The sequence below is a fragment of the Bombyx mori genome, chromosome 16 (assembly GCF_030269925.1).
Source record: "Bombyx mori chromosome 16, ASM3026992v2".
NCBI lineage: Eukaryota > Metazoa > Arthropoda > Insecta > Lepidoptera > Bombycidae > Bombyx > Bombyx mori.
Genome location: NC_085122.1, coordinates 221,067 through 241,353, shown reverse-complemented (window position 1 = coordinate 241,353; position 20,287 = coordinate 221,067). Strand labels below are relative to the sequence as shown.

The following is a 20,287-nucleotide window of genomic DNA, read 5'->3' as shown; positions in this document are numbered from 1 at the left end:
CTAAGTAAAAAAATGATAATTATTATACTTTGTTTGGTTACAATTTTATTTACCCAGTGTTTTCAAACGAAAATCTCGCAATATTTAAAAAATCTCTTCTTCAACCGGTGTCGACCCAATGCTGAGTGTAGGTCTCTTCGAAAGCACCCCATTCTCTTCGGTCTCTTGCCTTCCGCATCCAGTCCCTATCAGCCACTTTGATCAGGCCCTCGGTCCACCTTGTTGGCTGTCCGCCCACGCTACGACGTCCAGTAAGAGGTCTCCACTCCAGTACTTTTGTGTCCCACCGATTGTCAGTGCGACGGCATATGCGGCCGGCCCACTTCCACTTTTTCTGAGCAATCACTTTGGCTATGTCAGTCAAACCTGTTCTTCTGCGGATTTCGGTATTGCGCATTTTCCCTAACATAGCCCGTAGAGAAATGGCTAACATAGCCCGTTCAATGTCTTTTTGCGTGACTTGCATTATGGTCATAATTTCCTTTTGAGCGTCCATGTCTCGGCCCCATACACCATCACAGGGAGAGCACATTGCTCGAATATCCGACGCTTCGATTTCATGGGTACATTCCCCTTTAGTATGTCAGTCAGTTTACCGACTGTCTGCCAGTTCCAGCTGTGTGCGACGCTTTATCCCCTGTTCCTAGCTTGTGCTATCGAGACGATGTTCTGTCCTAGGTAAACATACTCCTCCACTCTGTATTTTTTGGCCTCTAACCTGAATATGGTTCACTCCATCACCATAGCACATCATTTTGGTTTTGGAGATGTTCATTTTAAGGCCAAAACATAGAGAGTCGTCGTAAAGCTCTTTAATCTTCTTAAGTCTTCTTCTACACTTTCAGCGAAGAACATGTATCATCTGCAAAACGATGGTGTAATTAAAAAGTATGTAATTGCGAATAATTGGGAATGAGACGTTCGCTCCTGGCCTTTTCATTTTTCATTATTTTTTTATTTTTTTAATTGTATTTTTTGACTTGTTTTTTCGTTTATTGCAAATATTTTTACTTATATAATAAAAAAATTGAGAAGAAACAAAAAAAAAGCCCGCTAAGTTTGTTTCGCCGGCTCTTCTCAGGACTGTGGCTTTTTTTGGAACCGGTGGTAGAGTTAACATTGTTATTTATATTATGATATTCAACAAGTGTGTTATAGTGACATCTAAGTTGAAATAAATGATTTTGAATTTGAATTTGAATTTCAAACAAATAAAAAGTAAGTACATGAAAAATCGACTAAGTACATTTTCTAATTATACAAATTACATAACTGCTTACATTAAATTAAATAAAATAAAAAATATTTAATCTCAGAAACCGGTCCGTATGTATGTATGTACATAAAATTATTGCATTGCTGAGTTTTTTTATCAAAATGTTATTGTCGCTTAGTGACGCTTGGGAAACGATCCAGGGGTTCGTCCGTGAGGTCCGTCCGTCCTGGGTATCATCGTGTCCAATGATATCCAGCGATGTAGGAGCGTGCGCCTTGAACAACTTGCTTGTTGACAAGATAATCCGCGTGCGTTTCATAGTGTCTTTATTATGTATGTGCATATATGAACAAATGTAAAATGATTACGTTTTGAGTTTCCCGTCAGTTTGTGATCAGACGTGAGTGTTGGCGCCCACCCGCGGCCCACAGAGCACGCGTGGACCAGGCGCGCTTGTCGATCGTCTTCTAAAATTATACGGGTATTTATTGTTATCATTTTGTTTAGCTATAATCTTTCTGTAAATCTTTATTTTTCGCAATAATGAAATAACACTTTTTTTAAACATATTATTATCAGCAACATGCTTCGTCAAAAAGTACAATACTTACTTTCAGCTGCAAGCGTCGTCATAAGTAACCTATAGGTCCACGCTAACAGGAATGCGCGCATAGACATCGGCTAGTCAAACAAGCCACTCTGGATCGCACCCGGCCCGAAAGTACCCATTACGCTAGCAGCATTGCCACGCTGTATGGCAACGGACAATCTCTGGACCAGGTACGACCCAGACCGAGGATCGTGGCCTCGCTCTCTGAGGCGGTGGCCAATCGCGACAATAAATTTTTTGGCCTCCGAACTCCATACACCCGTCGTTTCTACTGCCACTGGAACAAACAGGTATGTAGATTTCAGAGCATCGTACTTGGCATGCTTCGTTTTAGTCGACGCCTCAGCAGCAAAGCCCGCACATTGTCGGGTCCCAGATAAATGACACGCCGCGAACGTACAGCTACAGGTTGCGTCCCATAACAAGCAGCGTCCCTTTTCCCAAGGAATCAGAGTCAAACCGTTCGGCCTCTTACCATCCGACCTGCTGAGGCCAGGTGGTTCCAACACACACGGGATATTTGCGGTGACCAAAGCACGTCGAGTAATATCATTAAGTGCATGGTGTCTCGGGAAGCGGCCAGCCGATCTAACACAACTCAGTCCATGCAGTCCGGCGGCATCCACCATACTACCACAGACACATCGATGGGGCTCGCAAATGCTGCAACCGAGTCTCAAAGCCGTGGCCACTCTCAATGAATTATTACCAAGAAGTGTCCCCAGCTGTGGTGAAGGCTATGCTTGCAACCAAGCACCAGATTCCGGACTGGAGACCGCTCTCAGACGCGCTAATTCAACCCCAGTGGCGTCTCCTAGCAAAGTTGACAAAGTCAGCTTGCACAGCACATCATCCCAACACCTCTGCGAGCTCCTGTTCACCGGGAGCGCCTCATTCGGACATAAAAGGCCCCAAGCCGCCAAAGCCTTAGCTATAATATATTCAATAAGTACCTACTATTAAACACTTTCTACAACATATTACATCGAAATTTTGAATTGAATCATAAGTTCTATTGAACATATTTTCTGTGATATCACTGAGAAGTCTGTGGAAGCCTAACGCCCTCAAGATGGTATAGGATGTAAGCCGGCTTTCGGAGAGTGTAAATAATATTTAATAAAATAATAAACATTACATATTTCCAATGTAATTTTACTCTACGGTTTTCTTGAGTTCGGAATAAACGCGAGATCATTGTGTAAGTAGACGAGAGAGCCAACAGGGGGTGACGCTCACAGCCTGACGAAGAGACTCCACCGGATGGCCGGACGGAAACGCGTTAGATCCGTTCTACCCGACGCATTAGTACACTACCTGAAGCTAAAGGCGCCACAGACGACGCGACGCGGCGAGGAGGGGCGCCCGGGCGGCTCCTCAGCACGTCATCAAGTGAACAGCCCAGTACATACAGTCCATATTTAGATACACACAAGCCGCTTCGGTTCTGAACTAGTTTATTGTCTTAAAGCATTTTGGAGAGACACGTTTTGTTATTTATTTGTGAGTATTGTTATGATCTACTCAAGTGCGCGAACTCGCACGCACTGACTCTCCTTTATTTGTTATCAACAGCACTGTAGCGAAACAAGACTTGCACTAAACCCGGGTCACAACATATAGTAGGTGTAAGAAAATGACCGGTGACGTTTGGACCGTGGCGGACCAGTGAGTGCCATCACAAAAGTATACCAGCTAACTGCTAACGCAATACAACTAGCTGTGTCGTGAGGCTCTCAGGGGAAGTTGCACGTCAAACATATCGATAATAATAAGCACATTTTTGTAATCGATTGTATTATAATAAATTTCTAGGTCAAGTTGCATTGAATCATTATTCAGTCAAAATTTGTGTGCGCTGGATAATTACCGCCGAATGTTTTCTGGGTCATACGTAATGTTTGCGTAATGCAGATTTACAGATTCTTTTATTGTAAATATTATATATACAGCTCGGAGATATTTTACTTGTTTTTTTCTTTAAGAATCAAAAGTAGATTTTTGTAGCCGCCGCCCCCGACGCGGCGACGTTCGCGTGTCGTCCTGTCGTTGTGGGGGTGGGCGGGTAGGCGGTAGCAGACGAGTACCAAGTTTTTTAATAAAATAGGTACTTATCTCATGCTCTCGAATGATTTCCATGCTGATGGAATGACATCGCGTACTAAAAACCAAAATTTGCGTAATTAAGATACAATTGAGCTATAGAACTCAAAAGTCAAGGTGTGGTCTGTGGGCTCTGGTAACCACTTAACATCAGGTAGACTGTGAACTCGTTCAACCTGGTATGCAATGAAAAGAGACCTTAATCTATGATAAGAAAAACACATATAGTCTAGTCGACAAGTTAAAAATGGTGTTAATTCGACATACTACTGCTAAAATTATGTGGTTTAGCTCATTCGATTCGGAATAATGTCTAGACCATTGTGCTAAAAAATTGAATTAGCACATAAAAAATTCCAAAAGTTATTAACAATTAAACACCTTCAAAAAATAGCGTTTCGTTTATGGCTTATTGTCCGTAAACTATAAATATTTTCGAAATTTGAAAAAAAGATCCTTAAAGAGGAGGAAATTTAGTAAAAAAAAGTTCCAACTCCCGGAACTGTAGCTCCATTATTTATAATTTTAATTTAACGCTGAAAATAGCCTGCCGCGCGCCATTGTTAGGTTGCGCGCACGGCCTCGAAAGCGAGTACGTCACTTAAAAAATTTTTTTTCAAGTACTTAAAGTTAATTGAAAAATCTAAAAAAATTATTGCGTAATCTAAACACTTTAGAAAATTTATTCCCGTTGGAATTTTTTATAAAAACATATTTTTCAATATTCTAGTCGATTGTTAATTAAGAAAAAAAATTCCAATTTCCATCATCCTTCTAAACTAAAAAAAATGTTTAAATAATTACCTTAAAATTATTTCGCTTCGTGGACCTCTTCTTATAAATATATTAAACAAGATTGCGTCGTCTAAGTTATGAAATTGTTAATATTTTGTTAATAATATTTTTTTTAAGTTAACAAAAAAGAAAAAGCACAATTATGTTGTAAAGAATTTTTTTTTCTTTATTTACTATTATATTTTCGTTTTTATGTCAATAAAAGACATCTTTTAATAAAATATATACTATATAATAAAATATATAATAAAAATGAAAATATAATAATAAATAAAGAAAAAAAAAATCTTTACAACATAATTGTTCTTTTTCTTTTTTGTTAACTTAAAAAAATTATTATTAACAAAATATTAACAATTTCATAACTTAGACGACGCAATCTTGTTTAATATATTTATAAGAAGTTCCGGGAGTTGGAACTTTTTTTTACTAAATTTCCTCCTCTTTAAGGATCTTTTTTTCAAATTTCGAAAATATTTATAGTTTACGGACAATAAGCCATAAACGAAACGCTATTTTTTGAAGGTGTTTAATTGTTAATAACTTTTGGAATTTTTTATGTGCTAATTCAATTTTTTAGCACAATGGTCTAGACATTATTCCGAATCGAATGAGCTAAACCACATAATTTTAGCAGTAGTATGTCGAATTAACACCATTTTTAACTTGTCGACTAGACTAATAAGCGTTGCCCGCATCCAAACACAAGTGGGGACGGCGGGATGGATGTATATGGATAATAATATGCTCTGCGTAAACCCTGTCCCGCTGTCTCGATAGCTCCGACTGGGCTCCGGCCCGGTCCGAGGTAGGGCGCCGACTGTGAGTGGCAGCAGTTTTAATGAGGTTCAACTCCCACATACCCCACCCGTGCCGCAGTGCTGGTGGGGACCCGGCATTTACCTCCCGTGGAAAAAAAATCCAAAGACAAGTAGTAGACTGGAGGCTCACAGTTGTTCTAGGAGTCTAGGCCAGTGGTCGGCAACCTAGATAACCAAAAGAACCAAATATAGATTATACACATTTGAAATTTATTCCAAGAACCTCTTTTTTTTTCCTATCTAGCTGAGAGCCTTGAGAGACTATTTCAGGGTAACCTTAACTAGTAGATGAGCTCACGGGGCTCAAAGCTGACGATGTTGCTAACACGAACCCTAGCAAGAGCAGTGCTTTGCAGAATTTACCATCGGATCGGAAACGCGACCCACTGAGAAGATCCGGCGAGAAACTCAGTGGGCTGTGTCTGAGGGTTAATTTACTCGCCGAGCCCTTCTTCGCAAGCGACGGGTTTGACGAGAATGATGACCGGCACAGATTCGTTAGGGCTCGAGAGAAAATATACAATTTAGGAAGAGCGAGAGTGAGAAAATAGAGCGTCTCGCGAACCTCTCGACCGGGGAGAGAGGGAGAGTACAAAGCGAATTAGGTCGTTATTTAGTTTAGTGACATCTATTGGATTTCATATAAACTACTGCATTGCAAGGCCAACGGTGTTAACAGCTTAGTTTCTAAAATATTTACAGAGAGCGGTATTTTAAATAAAGGTACTGTTTTAAATTACCACTAAAAATACCTCAATCGTGGATGAAGTCAATCGTTACGTTACACCTTAGGTGTCGTTCAGTAATTATCGACTACCGGCAAATACTTCTCGCTTTATTTCTCGACGTACGTTGAAGTTTCACTGGATTCACGCGCGCCAAGTTGCACACGCACTAGTTTTATTATATTTATACAGATATGTATGTAGGTAATTAGGCATATGTAACTAGTCAGGTCATAAGTATTGTCACACAGTAAAAACTTTTATTTTAGAATGCTGGCCACAAAAAAGTTTATTGAATTCGAATTTCAAATTATTCATGAAAATAAAAATGTATACTTTTAGAATTTTACTCATTTTTAAATATGGAGTGGACGCTTAAAGAAGACCGTGTTGCAGTTATTGCGTTGCATCGTTGCGGTTACGCGCCAATTAAAATTTTTAACATACTGAAAAATTTTAATATAACCAAAAGATTCGTTTATCGTACCATCAAACGATACAATGAAGACTCTAGTGTAGATGACAGGTCAAAAAGTGGTCGCCCTCGGTCTGTTAGGACTCCAGTAGTGATAAAGGCTGTGAAGGCGCGAATTCAAAGAAATCCCAAACGTAAGCAGAAACTGTTGGCCCTTCAGATGGGGTTAAACAGAACCACGGTGAAAAGGGTGTTAAATGAAGACTTAGGTCTTCGGACATATCGAAGAAAAACAGGACATCGTTTGAATGCTCGTCTAATGGACCTGAGACTGAAGAGATGCCGCGCTTTGTTGAAGCGGTACGCGGAAAAAAAATATCGGGAAATTCTTTTTTCGGATGAAAAAATTTTTACCGTAGAAGAAAGCTACAACAAACAAAATGATAAGGTGTACGCACACAGTAGTGAAGAAGCGAGCAACCGTATTCCGCGTGTCCAACGAGGTCATTTTCCAACCTCGCTCATGGTATGGTTGGGAGTTTCTTATTGGGGCTTAACAGAGGTACATTTTTATGAGAAAGGTGTAAAAACGAATGCAGTTGTGTATCAAAATACAGTCTTGACGAACCTTGTGGAACCTGTTTCTCATACCATGTTCAATAACAGGCACTGGGTATTCCAACAAGATTCGGCGCCAGCTCATAGAGCGAAGAGCACACAAGACTGGCTGGCGGCGCGTGAAATCGACTTCATCCGGCACGAAGACTGGCCCTCCTCCAGTCCAGATTTGAATCCGTTAGATTACAAAATATGGCAACACTTGGAGGAAAAGGCGTGCTCAAAGCCTCATCCCAATTTGGAGTCACTCAAGACATCCTTGATTAAGGCAGCCGCCGATATTGACATGGACCTCGTTCGTGCTGCGATAGACGACTGGTCGCGCAGATTGAAGGCCTGTATTCAAAATCACGGAGGTCATTTTGAATAAACTTTAATGTCATAAGAATCTATGTTTTGTTAAGTTCATTTTGGTATATGAATGGTTACATAATGAATAAACTTGTTTCAATTATTTTACATTAAACATGTGACAGAATTTATGACCTGACTAGGTACATACATGAGAATATTAAAATGAGATGAATATCATCTTAACAGAGAATACATAGGTGAACTATAATATAATAAGAATTTGAATTGTTACATTTTGAACAAATAAACAGGATACATTTTGTCTGTAGTTGGTAAAGCATGGCTACCTGGCGGCTAGTGACGCTGGCGGTCGTGTGCGGAGTGGCTGCAGCAGGCGGACACGTTGACAGACTTGCTACAGGTTTGTAAACGAGATGATTTGGTCAACCTTTACCTGACTAACGAGTAAGGTATGAAAACAAAGATGTGGAGCCCGGGCGCGACCCTCGGGGCTGCGGCCCGACTGTCACTAAGGTCTCTGCGAGCTTCTCTGGATGGAATAATTCGTATTATTGCACGCTTAGACCAGGCGGGAGGCCATCTTCATTTTTATACCATTGTCTTTTCAGATGAGCAGTACGCACAGTTCCCGACACTGTTCCAACTGGACGATTATCATAAGTGTCTGGGGAGGCCTGAGGGTCTGTACTGCGTCGGAACTTTCAACATCAGGCCGCTGCGAAGACCAGACCCTCTCTTTGATATGCTCAAGGTACGCTATTCTCTTGGTGAATTAAAATATGGTTTGATTGTTGCTATCTGGTGGGACACTTAAGCGCAATCTTCGCCCAGTCCAAGAATATTTTTTGCAGTAATTATAGTACAACATAATATATAAAAGCGCAAGCTGATTTTAGCCTGCATAAAAACACTGTGCACCCACCTTTTTTTTCCTACCTAAGCTGAGAGCCTTGAGAGGCTATTTCAGCATAACCTTAAGTAGTAGGTGAGCTCACGGGGCTCAAACCTGACGACGTTGCTAACACGAATCCTAGCAAGAGCCGTGCTTCGCAGAATCTATCACCGGATCGGAAACGCGACACACTGAGAAGATCCGGCTAGAAACTCAATGGGCTGTGTCCGAGGGTTGTGCACCCACCGCTACTGAAAATATTTAGCGATAATAACAGCGGAGCTTGACCGATTCTAGGGCCCCTCGCCACAACATGTACAATAAATTGGTGTTCGCGTGATCATTGAAATTTGAATATAATTTATTTATGTATTTATTGCACAAAGAGGTGAACGAACTCTCAGCGCACCTGTTTCGAATGTTCAACGGAGCTCATAGACATCACACTCTTCAAGCCGGAACGCATTGCTGTGGTGTGGGGACTCACAAAGGGTTTTACCACTGTTGTTTACTAGTATTTTTCTTAAAAGGCAATTTGTTTCATATTTTTGAGCAACGGAAAAATCTAGGAAACTATCATCTGTGTTTTTATTGGTGAAAGAGCCTAAACAATTGCGACTTTTATCAGGATTTCTCCAAAGACACAAGAAATTTCAACCGAACTCGTCTCCACCGCGGGTATTGTGTCAACACGCGGTGTGGTGCTCTACCAGAGACCAACACTACGTTGCGCTTCGAGCGATGCGTGGCGCAGTGGGGCAGGAAGCGCGGCATGCAGCTGTCGCTCCAGCAGCTGCAGTATTGCCGGACGCACGTGCAGGAGAAGGCAGCAAGGTCCGGGCCCCTGCCGCTGGAGACTTCGCACCGGGTGTTCCTGGCAGTGATCGCTGCGATCGTCTTTATGAATTTCATTGGAACTGTATACGATATGTCCACTAAAGATGACGATAAAAGTAAGTAAACAAGTAAAGTGAAATGGTATTGCACTCGGCGTGACTAAGATGTTTCTTTACATTTCAGAAAGCAAGCTCCTCTCCTCGTGGTCGATCAGATCGAACTGGCAGTACATAGTCGGGCCCTACCCGGACGGTGACCCGCGCCTGGCAGTCCTGCTTCCTGTACAAGCGTTTAGGTCATTTTTCGGTTTAATTTGACCTTTTTCTTTTTTTTGCTTTATAAGGCATTCAACATTTAATCTGTCGCAAAGAAATCATGTGCTGTGGTTTGGAGAGTGGAAGGTGTATTACTGAAACTGAATATGGTCAGTGAGGTTTCAGAGACGTGTCTCAAAGTTGCAGTGTGACTCATGCTCGGGTCGGTCTATTCCCAAACCGACGTCACTGAAGTTACAACACGTACTCTATTGAATCTCGATCCGGCTGCGACTTGCATTTTAACTGATATTTGCATATTTGTTAATATTTCAGGACAATAATGCTACTTCTAGTGATAATGCTCCACGTTTGTATGATCCACGTCGCTCTGTACATACAGAACCCAGAGTTTATTGAGCGGGTAACTATAGCATTAACTATATCTAGCTATCAATGTATGTACATGATCTGAATAGTGTGCACACACAGCACCCGTCGCGTCACCGCGTCATCTTGTTTGTTTTGGACTAAAAGTATTCGCAAGTATCTATTGGAATATAAGTTAGTTAGTTGGTCATTGTAAGGTCAACAAATTAAAATCGTGATTAGACGTAACGATTGCTACCATTCAATATGATGATGTACTTCCCAGACGTACCACAAGACAGAAGTAACAATCCTTCGGAACGGATCCTCGTCGGTACAGATGTTCTTTCTACTGTCTTCGTTCCTAATGGCGCAGGGGATCCTACACTCGAAGGAGGAACCAAGCCTTCGGCTGTTCTTCAAGTTGTTGCTTAAGAGGATAGTGAGGTGGGTAAAACTGATGTGAATAGAAAATATCCTAGTTGATTCTTGGCCGGAAGCCGTCTATTACATAGGATTGGAATCCTGTACGCAGTATCCAGAAAAAATATCCAATGTCGTGTTGAAAACCTGAAAACACGTTCTCATATGCAATGTCATTCTTATTTGTAGAAAGCTTCGATCAACAATAGTAACGTAGATCGAAGGTTGAACAAAGACAAATAGGAAGCCATCATTTTTTACAAGTTAAGTGGTACCGTTAATTAATACTGTATTCAATCCCATCCTTTTCACTATTTTCTTGACTTCATAGAGGCCAGGAGATCAGTATCAAGGGAGTAGCATTGAGCAGACGATGATGAGACGGTGTATTTCAGGATAAGCCCAGTGTATCTGCTAGTGATCGGGTTCGCGAGTACTTGGTGGCCGCTGATGCGCGGAGGACCGCTGTGGCCGGTCGTGGTCGAGGCAGAGAGTGCGGTCTGCCGGCGCAAGTTCTGGGCGCACGCCTTCTTCTACAACAACTTCTTTGACGACAGTAAATACTGTCAAACACAGACTTGGTAGAGTGTTTTTCTCAACACAAATCACCAAACTCACAGAATTACAATAAACCTTCCGTATAAAACGAATTCGTTTTCTCACTTTATAACTCTTGTTGTTGATATAACGAGTTAGATCCTCACCTATGAAATTGCCGTTTAGTATAAACAACAAGAAGAAACTTAAAGTATTTTTTTATTAATATTTTTATTTTTTTATTTCTATCAATCAAAATATGTATCCATGGTATCGATGCATCGCTGGCAGTGCAGTGGTAATTTTCCAATACACCTCTTGACGAAGTCAGGGGTAAGGGAGCTAACAAATTCTTCAAAGGCATTTGGTGCTGCCTTTTGGATCTTGTATTTTTTCCCAGTTAACAAATTATCCAAACTTTAGAAAAAGTGGTCTGTCAATACAAGATTCGGTGAGTAATAATGGATGACGCAAAACTTCCAACCCTAGCTCTTGTAGTTTAAAGATCGTCTGTTGTGCCGTATGAGGTCCAGGGTTGTCATGTAAAAGCAGTGGGGTCCAGCGATTAACTAAAGTAGGCCGGATATTCACGAGCTTGTCCATCATTGTGTTTTTTTTTATGCATAAGTGGGTGAACGTACTCACGGCAGACCTGATGTTAAGTGGTTACCGGAACCATAGACATCTACAACATAAATGCCGCCACCTACCTTGAGATATGAGTTCTAAGGTCTTATCAGTATAGTATAACGGCTGCCCTACCCCTCAAACCGAAACGCATTACTGCTTCACGGCAGAAATAGGCAGGGTGGTGGTACCTACCCGTGCAGACTCACAAGACGTCCTACCACCAGTAAATTGTATCCAGATCCTCACAGTACACATCCGCAGCAATGCTGGTGCCATTTGATCAGAAGCTGCAATGAATCACACAAGCACTAGACCGGTAAACAGTGACATGACTTTGTTAGGGATCAGTTTTCATTTGGGGGATTGTCTAGGTGCTGAGCCAGGGTCGGTGGTAACTAACAAAAAGTATCCACTTTTTCATCGCAAGTGCCAACGCGGTTAAAAATACCTTCGTAATTCGGAGCTATTGCAACTAAGCGTGGTAGGTGAGCTCACGGGCTCAACCTGAGAGAATTCGCTAAAACTGATCTTAGCAAGCGCTGTGCTTCTTTGAATCTACCACCAGATCCAAATCCAGTCCACTGAGAAGATCTGGCGAGAAACTCAGTGGGTTGTGTCTCCATAGACATTATTTCTTGGTTACATTAGGTCAATAAAGAAATGATTAAATTTTAAAATACAGTTCCATATTATTTAAATAAAATTAATTTGAATTTACTCGTAGTATTGATTGTTAGTCATACACAATTACGTAAGAAAAGGCCAGTATTGTGAAACGGCAACTTCATAGGTAAAGAAAGAGCTATTATGATACATCAGAAACTGTTACACACATCCCACCAACTATAAAATAGTTAATTTTTTCTTGAATATGAAGAAGATTAGTTGATGGATAAATGTTACGCACAGACCTCTAGCACACGCTATCGAGCGCACGAACCGCTTGGTATAGAGTGGTTACCAAATTCCGCAGACATCGCACAGTGTATAGTGTAGATACAGCTGGTACCAATTGTAATTCTTGATCTATGTGTTAGGTTCTTGGCAGTGGACATGCAGCTGCACGCGCTGGGGCTGGCGGTGGTGATGTGCACGCGGGGCGCGGGGTGGGGCGCGAGGCGGGGCGTGCTGTGGCTGCTCGGCACCATGTTCCTCGCCTCCTGTCTCCTCAACACCTGGATGGCCTACGTCTCCGAGTGGCAGCCGCTCATGTTCGTCTCGGTACCTGAGTGAGTACTAGCAGTGTTCACTCTCAGCTCGCCTTGCGTTAACCGGCCATGGGGGACCGAGAGAGCCCAATGCGTCAATACCACCGACTGCCTCCGTTGAGAAACCCTTCTTAGAAAGTACGAGGACTAGGTTAGTAGACCCACAGCTTTACATATTATTACTCACTTGGATTTACGCCCACCCTACTACATAATAAATAACCGAATGAATACGTTCAATGATATTAGTAGTGATGTAGTAACAGATGATCTTGGAACATTCTAGGAACGTGAGAACAATGTTCAGCGGAGAGCCCACCTTCAGCGAGTACTACACGAAGCCGTGGGGCAGCCTGCCCGCCAGCCTGCTCGGGCTCCTCGTGGCGCATCTACACCACCACCTCTACCAGCGAGGTTTCAAACCAGAAGAACACAAGGTATACTTCGAATTTTGGGTTTCGTAAGGCTCACAAGTAGGTACTCACTTTGTGTGTGGTATAGTATTAGAATCAACAAACTTGATTCTTGATCCTTGAGCTTTGAGCCTTGATCTCCGGTGCCAACGTTACGATTCCCAGCTATTGCCAGCTCTATCAGATCACATATATTTACATTCTGATCATTTCGAAAGCTCATAGCGTTACAAAAATTGGGAATAAATCGAGTTCAGTTTTTTATTTTTTATTGCTTCGATGGGTGGATGACCTTACAGTCCACAGTGGTTACTGGAGCCCATAGACATCTACAACGTAAATGCGCCACCCACCTTGAGATATAAGTTCTAAGGTCTCAGTATAGTTACAACGGCTGCCCCACCCTTTAAACCGAAACACATTACTGCTTCACGGCAGAAATAGGCGGGGTGGTGGTACCTACCCGCGCGGACTCCCAAGAGGTCCTACCACCATTTCCTTACAAAGATCACCTAGCGATCCTCAATGATGAGGAGGAGGATGTATCTGTAGTTGTTGGTGCCTCCCAGGGACTGATCGTGGCCTGCCAGTCGATGGTTCCTGTGATCCCGGCGTGGGTGCTGTGCGGGAACCTGGTGCGCAGCGTCAGGTCGCGCGGGTTCATAGCGCTGTACATGGGGCTCGAGGCGCCTGTGCTGTGCGTGATGGCGGCGCTCCTTCTCTTCGGCGCCTACAATGGATCCACCAAAACTGATATTGGTAACCACAACCACGCATTGGCACAAGGTTTCTACTTTTCTAATTAACCAGCCCCGTGAGCAATTACATAGAATCGTCAAATCTAATCAATAATTATTTACATTCGTGCTTCGACAAATTAACTATGTAACAGAAAAATCGTAAAATTGTAAATGGTATTGTTAAACATGAGTGAGCCGTGAGCCCGCCAGTTGCACTCGCGACTAAGCTTTTAAGCGGTAGACCCGCAAACAGATTTGTTTTAAAGCTCATGTATACACTCTGTAGTTGTCGTGATAATAGAAGATTCGTCTTTGTGTTCGGCTTCGTCTCAGCACCTTTTTATGACGCTCTTAGCAATGGAATTTCGAAGTGATCCCAGCCTGCGTTACAATAGATTTATCGTACGTCGTTGTGACCGGTTTGGGAATTCAAAAGTTGAAGCGATCGCCTTGTCTCCTGTTGTTACTACGAGTATGTACTGCTAGATGATAGGGGCGGATGATGGGGAACTCATATGACATGTACGAGTACATAGTAGTACCTATAATCACATGAAGATTTTCTATTTCATTCAGGTAAAAAGACGACACCTGACTCAAAGGGTGAGTATTGATCTAAATGTTAAAAATTGTGTGATGAATCTGTAAACACATGGCTGTGGAATGTATCTGCAGGTGTAATACGGTAAAATGGAATTAAAAAAAAAGCGGAATCTAACTTGTTTTTCGACACCAAAACCTAGTTATATTTTTGTCTTGCTATGAATACATATTGTTAAAAGATTGGCTTCGTTTTTCATTCTCTCACACGAAACATTAAAGCTGCTTTTTTTTTTATGATTGAAGGATTACTGGTGGCCCGGAGGCCTTTCCGGTTTCACCAGGACAGGTAGGCGAGCAAAGGCTCAGCCAGGAGGGGTGGGATTTGCTAACAGCTACCTGAGCGCCTCCGAAGGAGACCTAACAGCTCAAGAGCAGCTGCTTCGCGAATGAATCTACTACCGAATCGGAATCGCGACCCGCTGAGAAGATCCGGCGAGAAACTCAGCGAGCTGATTCATGGGTTAGGTTACACGGCGAACTCTTTGTCGAGTTCGACGAGTATGGTTACCGGGGTCCCTAAGCCTGCTCCTAGTATTAGAGCTGAAGGCGTCTAATGCAAAGGTTATTGGTTCTGATGGATCCGTAAGGACGTGTCTAGGGCGTCGACGGTGACTGGCTCCTGCGTGATCAGGATTCGGGGAGTAGTCAGCGGCGGCAACAATAAGGCGATTATCATGACGCATAGCCTTATAAAAGTACCGTTCCGACGCTGACTTAATGTATTTCTGGATAGATTCGAGGCCCAGGTCGTCGTGTAGGTCAACGTTCTTCACGAACCACGGAGCTCCGACGGCTAACCTGCAAAAGCGGGATTGTAGAGATTGGAGGGTGTCTATGTGTGTGCGGGCCGCGTGAGCGAACACCACACTCGCGTAAGTCATGACGGGCCTTATGCAAGTTTTGTAAAGTGTCACCTTGTTCCGAAGGGACATTTTACTCTGCTTACAAATCATGGGGTAAAGTCTACCGAGAATAAACGCGGCACGGTCACGGACTGATTTTATATGCGGGCGGAATGTCATCGATGCATCCAGGGTAACGCCCAGGTACTTGACCTTCCTGGCCCAGGGTATGGGTTGTCTAAAGAGAGTAATCGGGGGTGTGAGATTCCTCCTCCTAATCCGGGAGGAAATCCGTGTGGCGCTACCCTCTGAAATAGCACCGCAGTACTTTTCGCTGGGTTGATGTCTATGCGCCATTTTCGGAACCACTGTCCTAGGGCTAGGGCTGCGCTCTGAAGCTTCTTCGCGATTAGGGACTTGTTTCTACTGGAATAGTAAACAGTCGTGTCGTCGGCGAATAAAGCTAAATGGGTCGGCGGCGACCGGGGAATATCGTTAATGAATAAGCTAAATAGGAGGGGTGAGAGGACAGAGCCTTGCGGGACTCCAGCTGTGAGAGATCGTGAGGAGGAGCGGGTTCCCTCGACTCGATATCGAAAAGAGCGGTTCGACAAGAAGTCCCGTATGATGAGCACGAGACTATCCGGCACGCCCATGTTGAATAGTTTGAAATCAAACCGTTGTGCCAGACTTTGTCGAACGCTTTTGCGACGTCGAAGAAGAGAGCTCCCGTGTATAACGGTTTTGGTCGATTAAGCCCCAAAAGAATGTGCTCCATGAGGCGGTGCACCTGTTGAACGCATGAGTGATTTGTACGGAATCCGAATTGTTCATCGATGAGAATGCCCTTGGATGAGACGAAGTCTCTGAGGCGTTTGTAGAGCAGACGCTCATACAGTTTGCCTAGAGACATGAGGAGGCTAATTGGGCGGTAGCTCGTCGGATGATTTTTTGGTTTACCGGGTTTATGTATGCCAATGACGTCCGCTTCTTTCCACACCGCGGGAAATATACAGTTCGCCATAGCGGCATTGAAAATAGATGCCAACATCACGATGAGTTGGACGGGTAGAAGTTTAATAACGCGGTTGGATATACCGTCGGAACCGGGAGCCTTGCGAGGACGTAGGTCTTCGATCAAGTCTTTAACTTCCATCGGGGTGACGGATGGTAACGCATCCGAGGGTGGCAAGGAGACTCTGCGTTCTACCTCACTGTCTACTAATTCTATATGAACAGGGTCCACGGATTGAGTGCTGAGCGTGCACTGGGTTTGCAATGTATCGGCCAGCAGCTAGCCTAACATTGAAGCTGCTGCGATGTACTTTAGTTTACATGTAGGGTGTCCCTCAAGGGATATTTCAGGCCGAAAACACTGTATAGTGTTCGACTAGGGCAATCACTTCGACGAACATCATAATATTATTATGCTCCCGAGTAAATAGTTTCGGAATGAAGAGTGTTTTGTACACACGCGCTCCCCCTCGACGCGGCGACGTGGTGAGGACGTGCCGGTCTGCTTGTTCCTCTTGTTCAGAGTTCACGTCACGTTATTAACAAAAACATACTCACGGAATAACAATACAAAGTCGAATTCAACTAAAGTTTTGTTATATTTTTTACAGATAAAACCGCACAGCGCATCGCAACAAAAGGTAAATTTTTTTAATATAGTTGACTGCAGAACGGCTGCAGTGGTCGACCCGACCCGTACAGTGCTGCGTGCTGCGACGGTCGCGTCTCCTAAAATGATTCTGCTCGAATGAGTGCTCTGAGGAATTGTTCGAGATGATACCATCATCTCGTTTTTACCATCGCACCGCCCGCCACCGGAGTAGAGTTCATCCATACTACCTGGAGCCACTGTGATCATCCACAGTGCGTTTCCAGAGGTATTTTTTGCCACGTACCATCCGACTATGGAATGAGCTCTCCCCTCCATGGTGTTTCCCGAGCGCTATGACATGTCCTTCTTCAAACGAGGCTTGTGGAGAGTATTAAGCGGTAGGCAGCGGCTTGGCTCTGCTCCTGGCATTGCTGAAGTCCATGGGTGACGGTAACCACTCACCATCAGGTGGGCCGTGTGCTCGTCTGCCTACGAGAGCAATAAAAAAAATCAAAAAACTTTTCAGTAACTTTGTTAGTTGCTATGAAACAACGCGCGTGTTTAGAGTGGATGAGTGCGTTGATGTGTGTGTGTGGGCGCAGGGTACCTGCAGCACGTGTTCTGCTGGCGCGGCTGGTTCGCGCTGGGGAGGCTGTCCCTCTCCGCGCTGATGCTGCACTGGTGCGTGTACACACTGTTCGCGGCCTCCGTCAACACGCCGGTCACGTCCTCTGTGCTGCACATCGTAAGTTTCTTACCTATTATCGAGATGTCTGGTTGTGCGCAGTGCATTATCAGATACTTTTTTGCCATTATTTCATACCATTCGGCTCTAAAATGACCCCCCTCCAAGGTGTTTCCCGAGCGCCATGATATATCTTTTTCTTATATCCTATTCTTATACTTTTTCTTATTCCTATATATCTTCTTTCAAACGAGGTTTGAGAAGAGTCCACAGCAGTAGATAGCGACCTGGGTCCGCTCCTAGCAATATATATGTCCATGAACAACGGTAACTAATTACCATCAGGTGGGCCGTCTACGCATTTGCCTACGATACTAAAAAAGAGATGATTTCCTATGGTTTATACGAGACTCCTGAGATAGGTATATATACTTTTTAATTTATGTAATGCTTAGATGGGTTGACGAGCTCATAGCCCACCTAGTGTTAAGTGGTTACTGGAGCCCATAGACATCTACAACGTAAATGCGCCACCCACCTTTAGATATAAGTTCTAAGGTCTCAAGTATAGTTACAACGGCTGCCTCACCCTTCAAACCGAAACGCATTACTGCTTCACGGCAGAAATAGGCGGGGTGGTGGTACCTACCCGCGCGGACTCCCGAGATGTCCTACTACCAGTAATTACGCAAATTATAATTTTGCGGGTTTGATTTTTATTACACGATGTTATTCCTTCACCGTGGAAGTCAATCGTGAACATTTGTTAAGTACGTATTTCATTAGAAAAATTGGTACCCGCCTGAGATTCGAACACCGGTGCATCGCTCAACACGAATGCACCGGACGTCTTATCCTTTAGGTCACGACGACTTCGAATTTATTGCTTAGGTGGATGAACGAGCGCATGGTTCACCTGACGTTAAGTGGTCACCGCATCCCATAGACATCACAGCGCGAAAACCGGCACCGACTTTGAGGTTTCAGTTGAGTACTGATCCAAAATAAAAACTTGGTGGTTTCGTTTTTATTACACGATGTTATTTCTTCAGCGGGAAAGCCACGGGAGTTCATGAACACTGGCTGGTTATCGTTCACTAGTTTCACTGAGTTGCTCGCCGGATCTTCTCAGTGGGTCACGTTTCCGATCCGGTGGTAGATTCTGCGAAGCACGGCTCTGGCTAGGGTTCGTTAGCAACGTCGTCAGGTTTGGGCCCTGTGAGCTCACCTACTAGCTCGAAGAATCTAGAATAACCCCTCGAGGTTACTAGAATAGGCGGGGGAAAAAAACCAGTCACGTCGCTCGATTGTCAGTTTGTCTCTTTCGTGTACTCGTAGTGACTGGTGACTGACTCGTAGTAAGTCGTGCATAGTGTGTACCTTGCGGCGGCATGGTTGCAGGCGCGGGACACCCTGGCGACGGCGTGGCTCACGTACGGGGCGGCCCTCCCCCTCACGCTGCTGGTGGAGGCGCCCGCGCTGCGACTCTACTCCGCCCTCGTCCACTGAACGCTCCGAAGATGTAACCACCGCCCGGCTACTTGTATTCTCAACTGATTATGTTTTTTGGAGGTTTTTTTTGTTTGGAGGCAAAAAATGATGACATTACTTTTTTTCCTTAGATTAAGAAAATTAGTTTCATAGGTTCAATGTGTGTCTCTTAATATATTTCACATTAAATGATCACATTAAATAAAATTCGTGATCATTTATTGCTATTGTTTGAAATACAAATGATGAAAACTGAAGCTAGATCATAAACTACCTTGAACAATGTTTAATTACTCAACATCCTCAGAGATCTTGTAGGTGTAACGGTGGGGTAACAAAATGTTAGGTCTCAGCACAGCCCAATGAGTTTCTCGCCGGATTTTCTCAGTGGGTTGCGTTTCCGATCCGGTGGTAGATTCTGCGAAGTACTACTCTTGCTAGGGTCAGTGTTAGCAACACTCCCGGCTTGAGCCCCGCGAGCTCACCTACATGTTAAGGCGAAGCTGAGATAGCCTCTCAAGGCTACCAGCAGAGGCAGGAAAAACAATAATCTATATATTAATACGTGACGCAAAAACTTTGTTCCCCTTTTCACGAAAATTGCGCGGACGGAGGATCATGAAATTTCCCACCCTTATAGAGAATACAGAAGAGTGCAGATTGTTAATATTTATTTAAATTATGCATAAAAAATACATTAAATCAGATTAAATCATTAAAAAACAACATTACACAACACACTACCATGTATTTGACACACACACGCATGTATAGGTACTATTTGTTTATTGTCAAACATTTATTATTGCTTATACGAGGGCTGCACTAAAAGTATCGGGAATGGAATATTTTCACTGTTCCTGTCATATTAAAATCTTTTTAATTGAAAACTCCTTAGTTTTAAAAATCGAATACCATTTATTTATTTAAAAAAAGATTCTCGGTCTTGTCACGAGGTTTTGTCAAACTTGTTTAGTCGTTGAGAAAATGGAATTGACTCGAGAAAATTCAAGAGCGATGATTTATTATGACTTTCGAAGTGGTTTAACACAAAAACAGTGTGTTGACCGGATGATTTCTGCATTTGGTGATGAAGCCCCATCCAAAACCACAATTTATCGCTGGTTTGCTGAGTTTCA

General features: G+C 43.3%; 1 protein-coding gene across 4 annotated transcripts; it reads left to right on the top strand.

The window, feature by feature from the left end:
• Positions 1 to 1,418: 1,418 nt before the first annotated feature.
• On the top strand, positions 1,419 to 19,394 carry LOC105842044 (O-acyltransferase like protein). Of its 4 annotated transcripts, none has more exons than XM_038016593.2 (15): positions 1,419 to 1,697; positions 7,927 to 8,018; positions 8,227 to 8,369; positions 9,139 to 9,463; positions 9,531 to 9,642; positions 9,938 to 10,025; positions 10,257 to 10,417; positions 10,789 to 10,974; positions 12,598 to 12,789; positions 13,055 to 13,205; positions 13,751 to 13,940; positions 14,498 to 14,524; positions 16,992 to 17,021; positions 17,575 to 17,717; positions 19,059 to 19,394. In XM_038016593.2, the coding sequence occupies exons 2-15, from the start codon at positions 7,937 to 7,939 to the stop codon at positions 19,164 to 19,166; spliced, it is 1,938 nt and encodes a 645-aa protein (XP_037872521.1). In that variant the 5' UTR covers positions 1,419 to 1,697; positions 7,927 to 7,936; the 3' UTR covers positions 19,167 to 19,394. The 4 variants fall into 4 exon arrangements, with proteins under 4 accessions (XP_037872521.1, XP_062528854.1, XP_062528853.1 ...); XM_062672870.1 differs by lacking the exon at positions 14,498 to 14,524 and adding an exon at positions 1,834 to 1,996; XM_062672869.1 differs by lacking the exon at positions 14,498 to 14,524 and having other exon boundaries at positions 13,751 to 13,967.
• The last annotated feature ends 893 nt before the right edge of the window (positions 19,395 to 20,287 follow it).

Coding starts and splice junctions, on each gene's coding strand:
- LOC105842044 (XM_038016593.2), top strand. CDS start 7,937: ATGGCTACCTGGCGGCTAGTGACGCTGGCGGTCGTGTGCGGAGTGGCT. Junction 9,464..9,530: donor CACTAAAGATGACGATAAAA/GTAAGTAAACAA, acceptor TTTACATTTCAG/AAAGCAAGCTCCTCTCCTCG. Junction 9,643..9,937: donor CTTCCTGTACAAGCGTTTAG/GTCATTTTTCGG, acceptor TTAATATTTCAG/GACAATAATGCTACTTCTAG.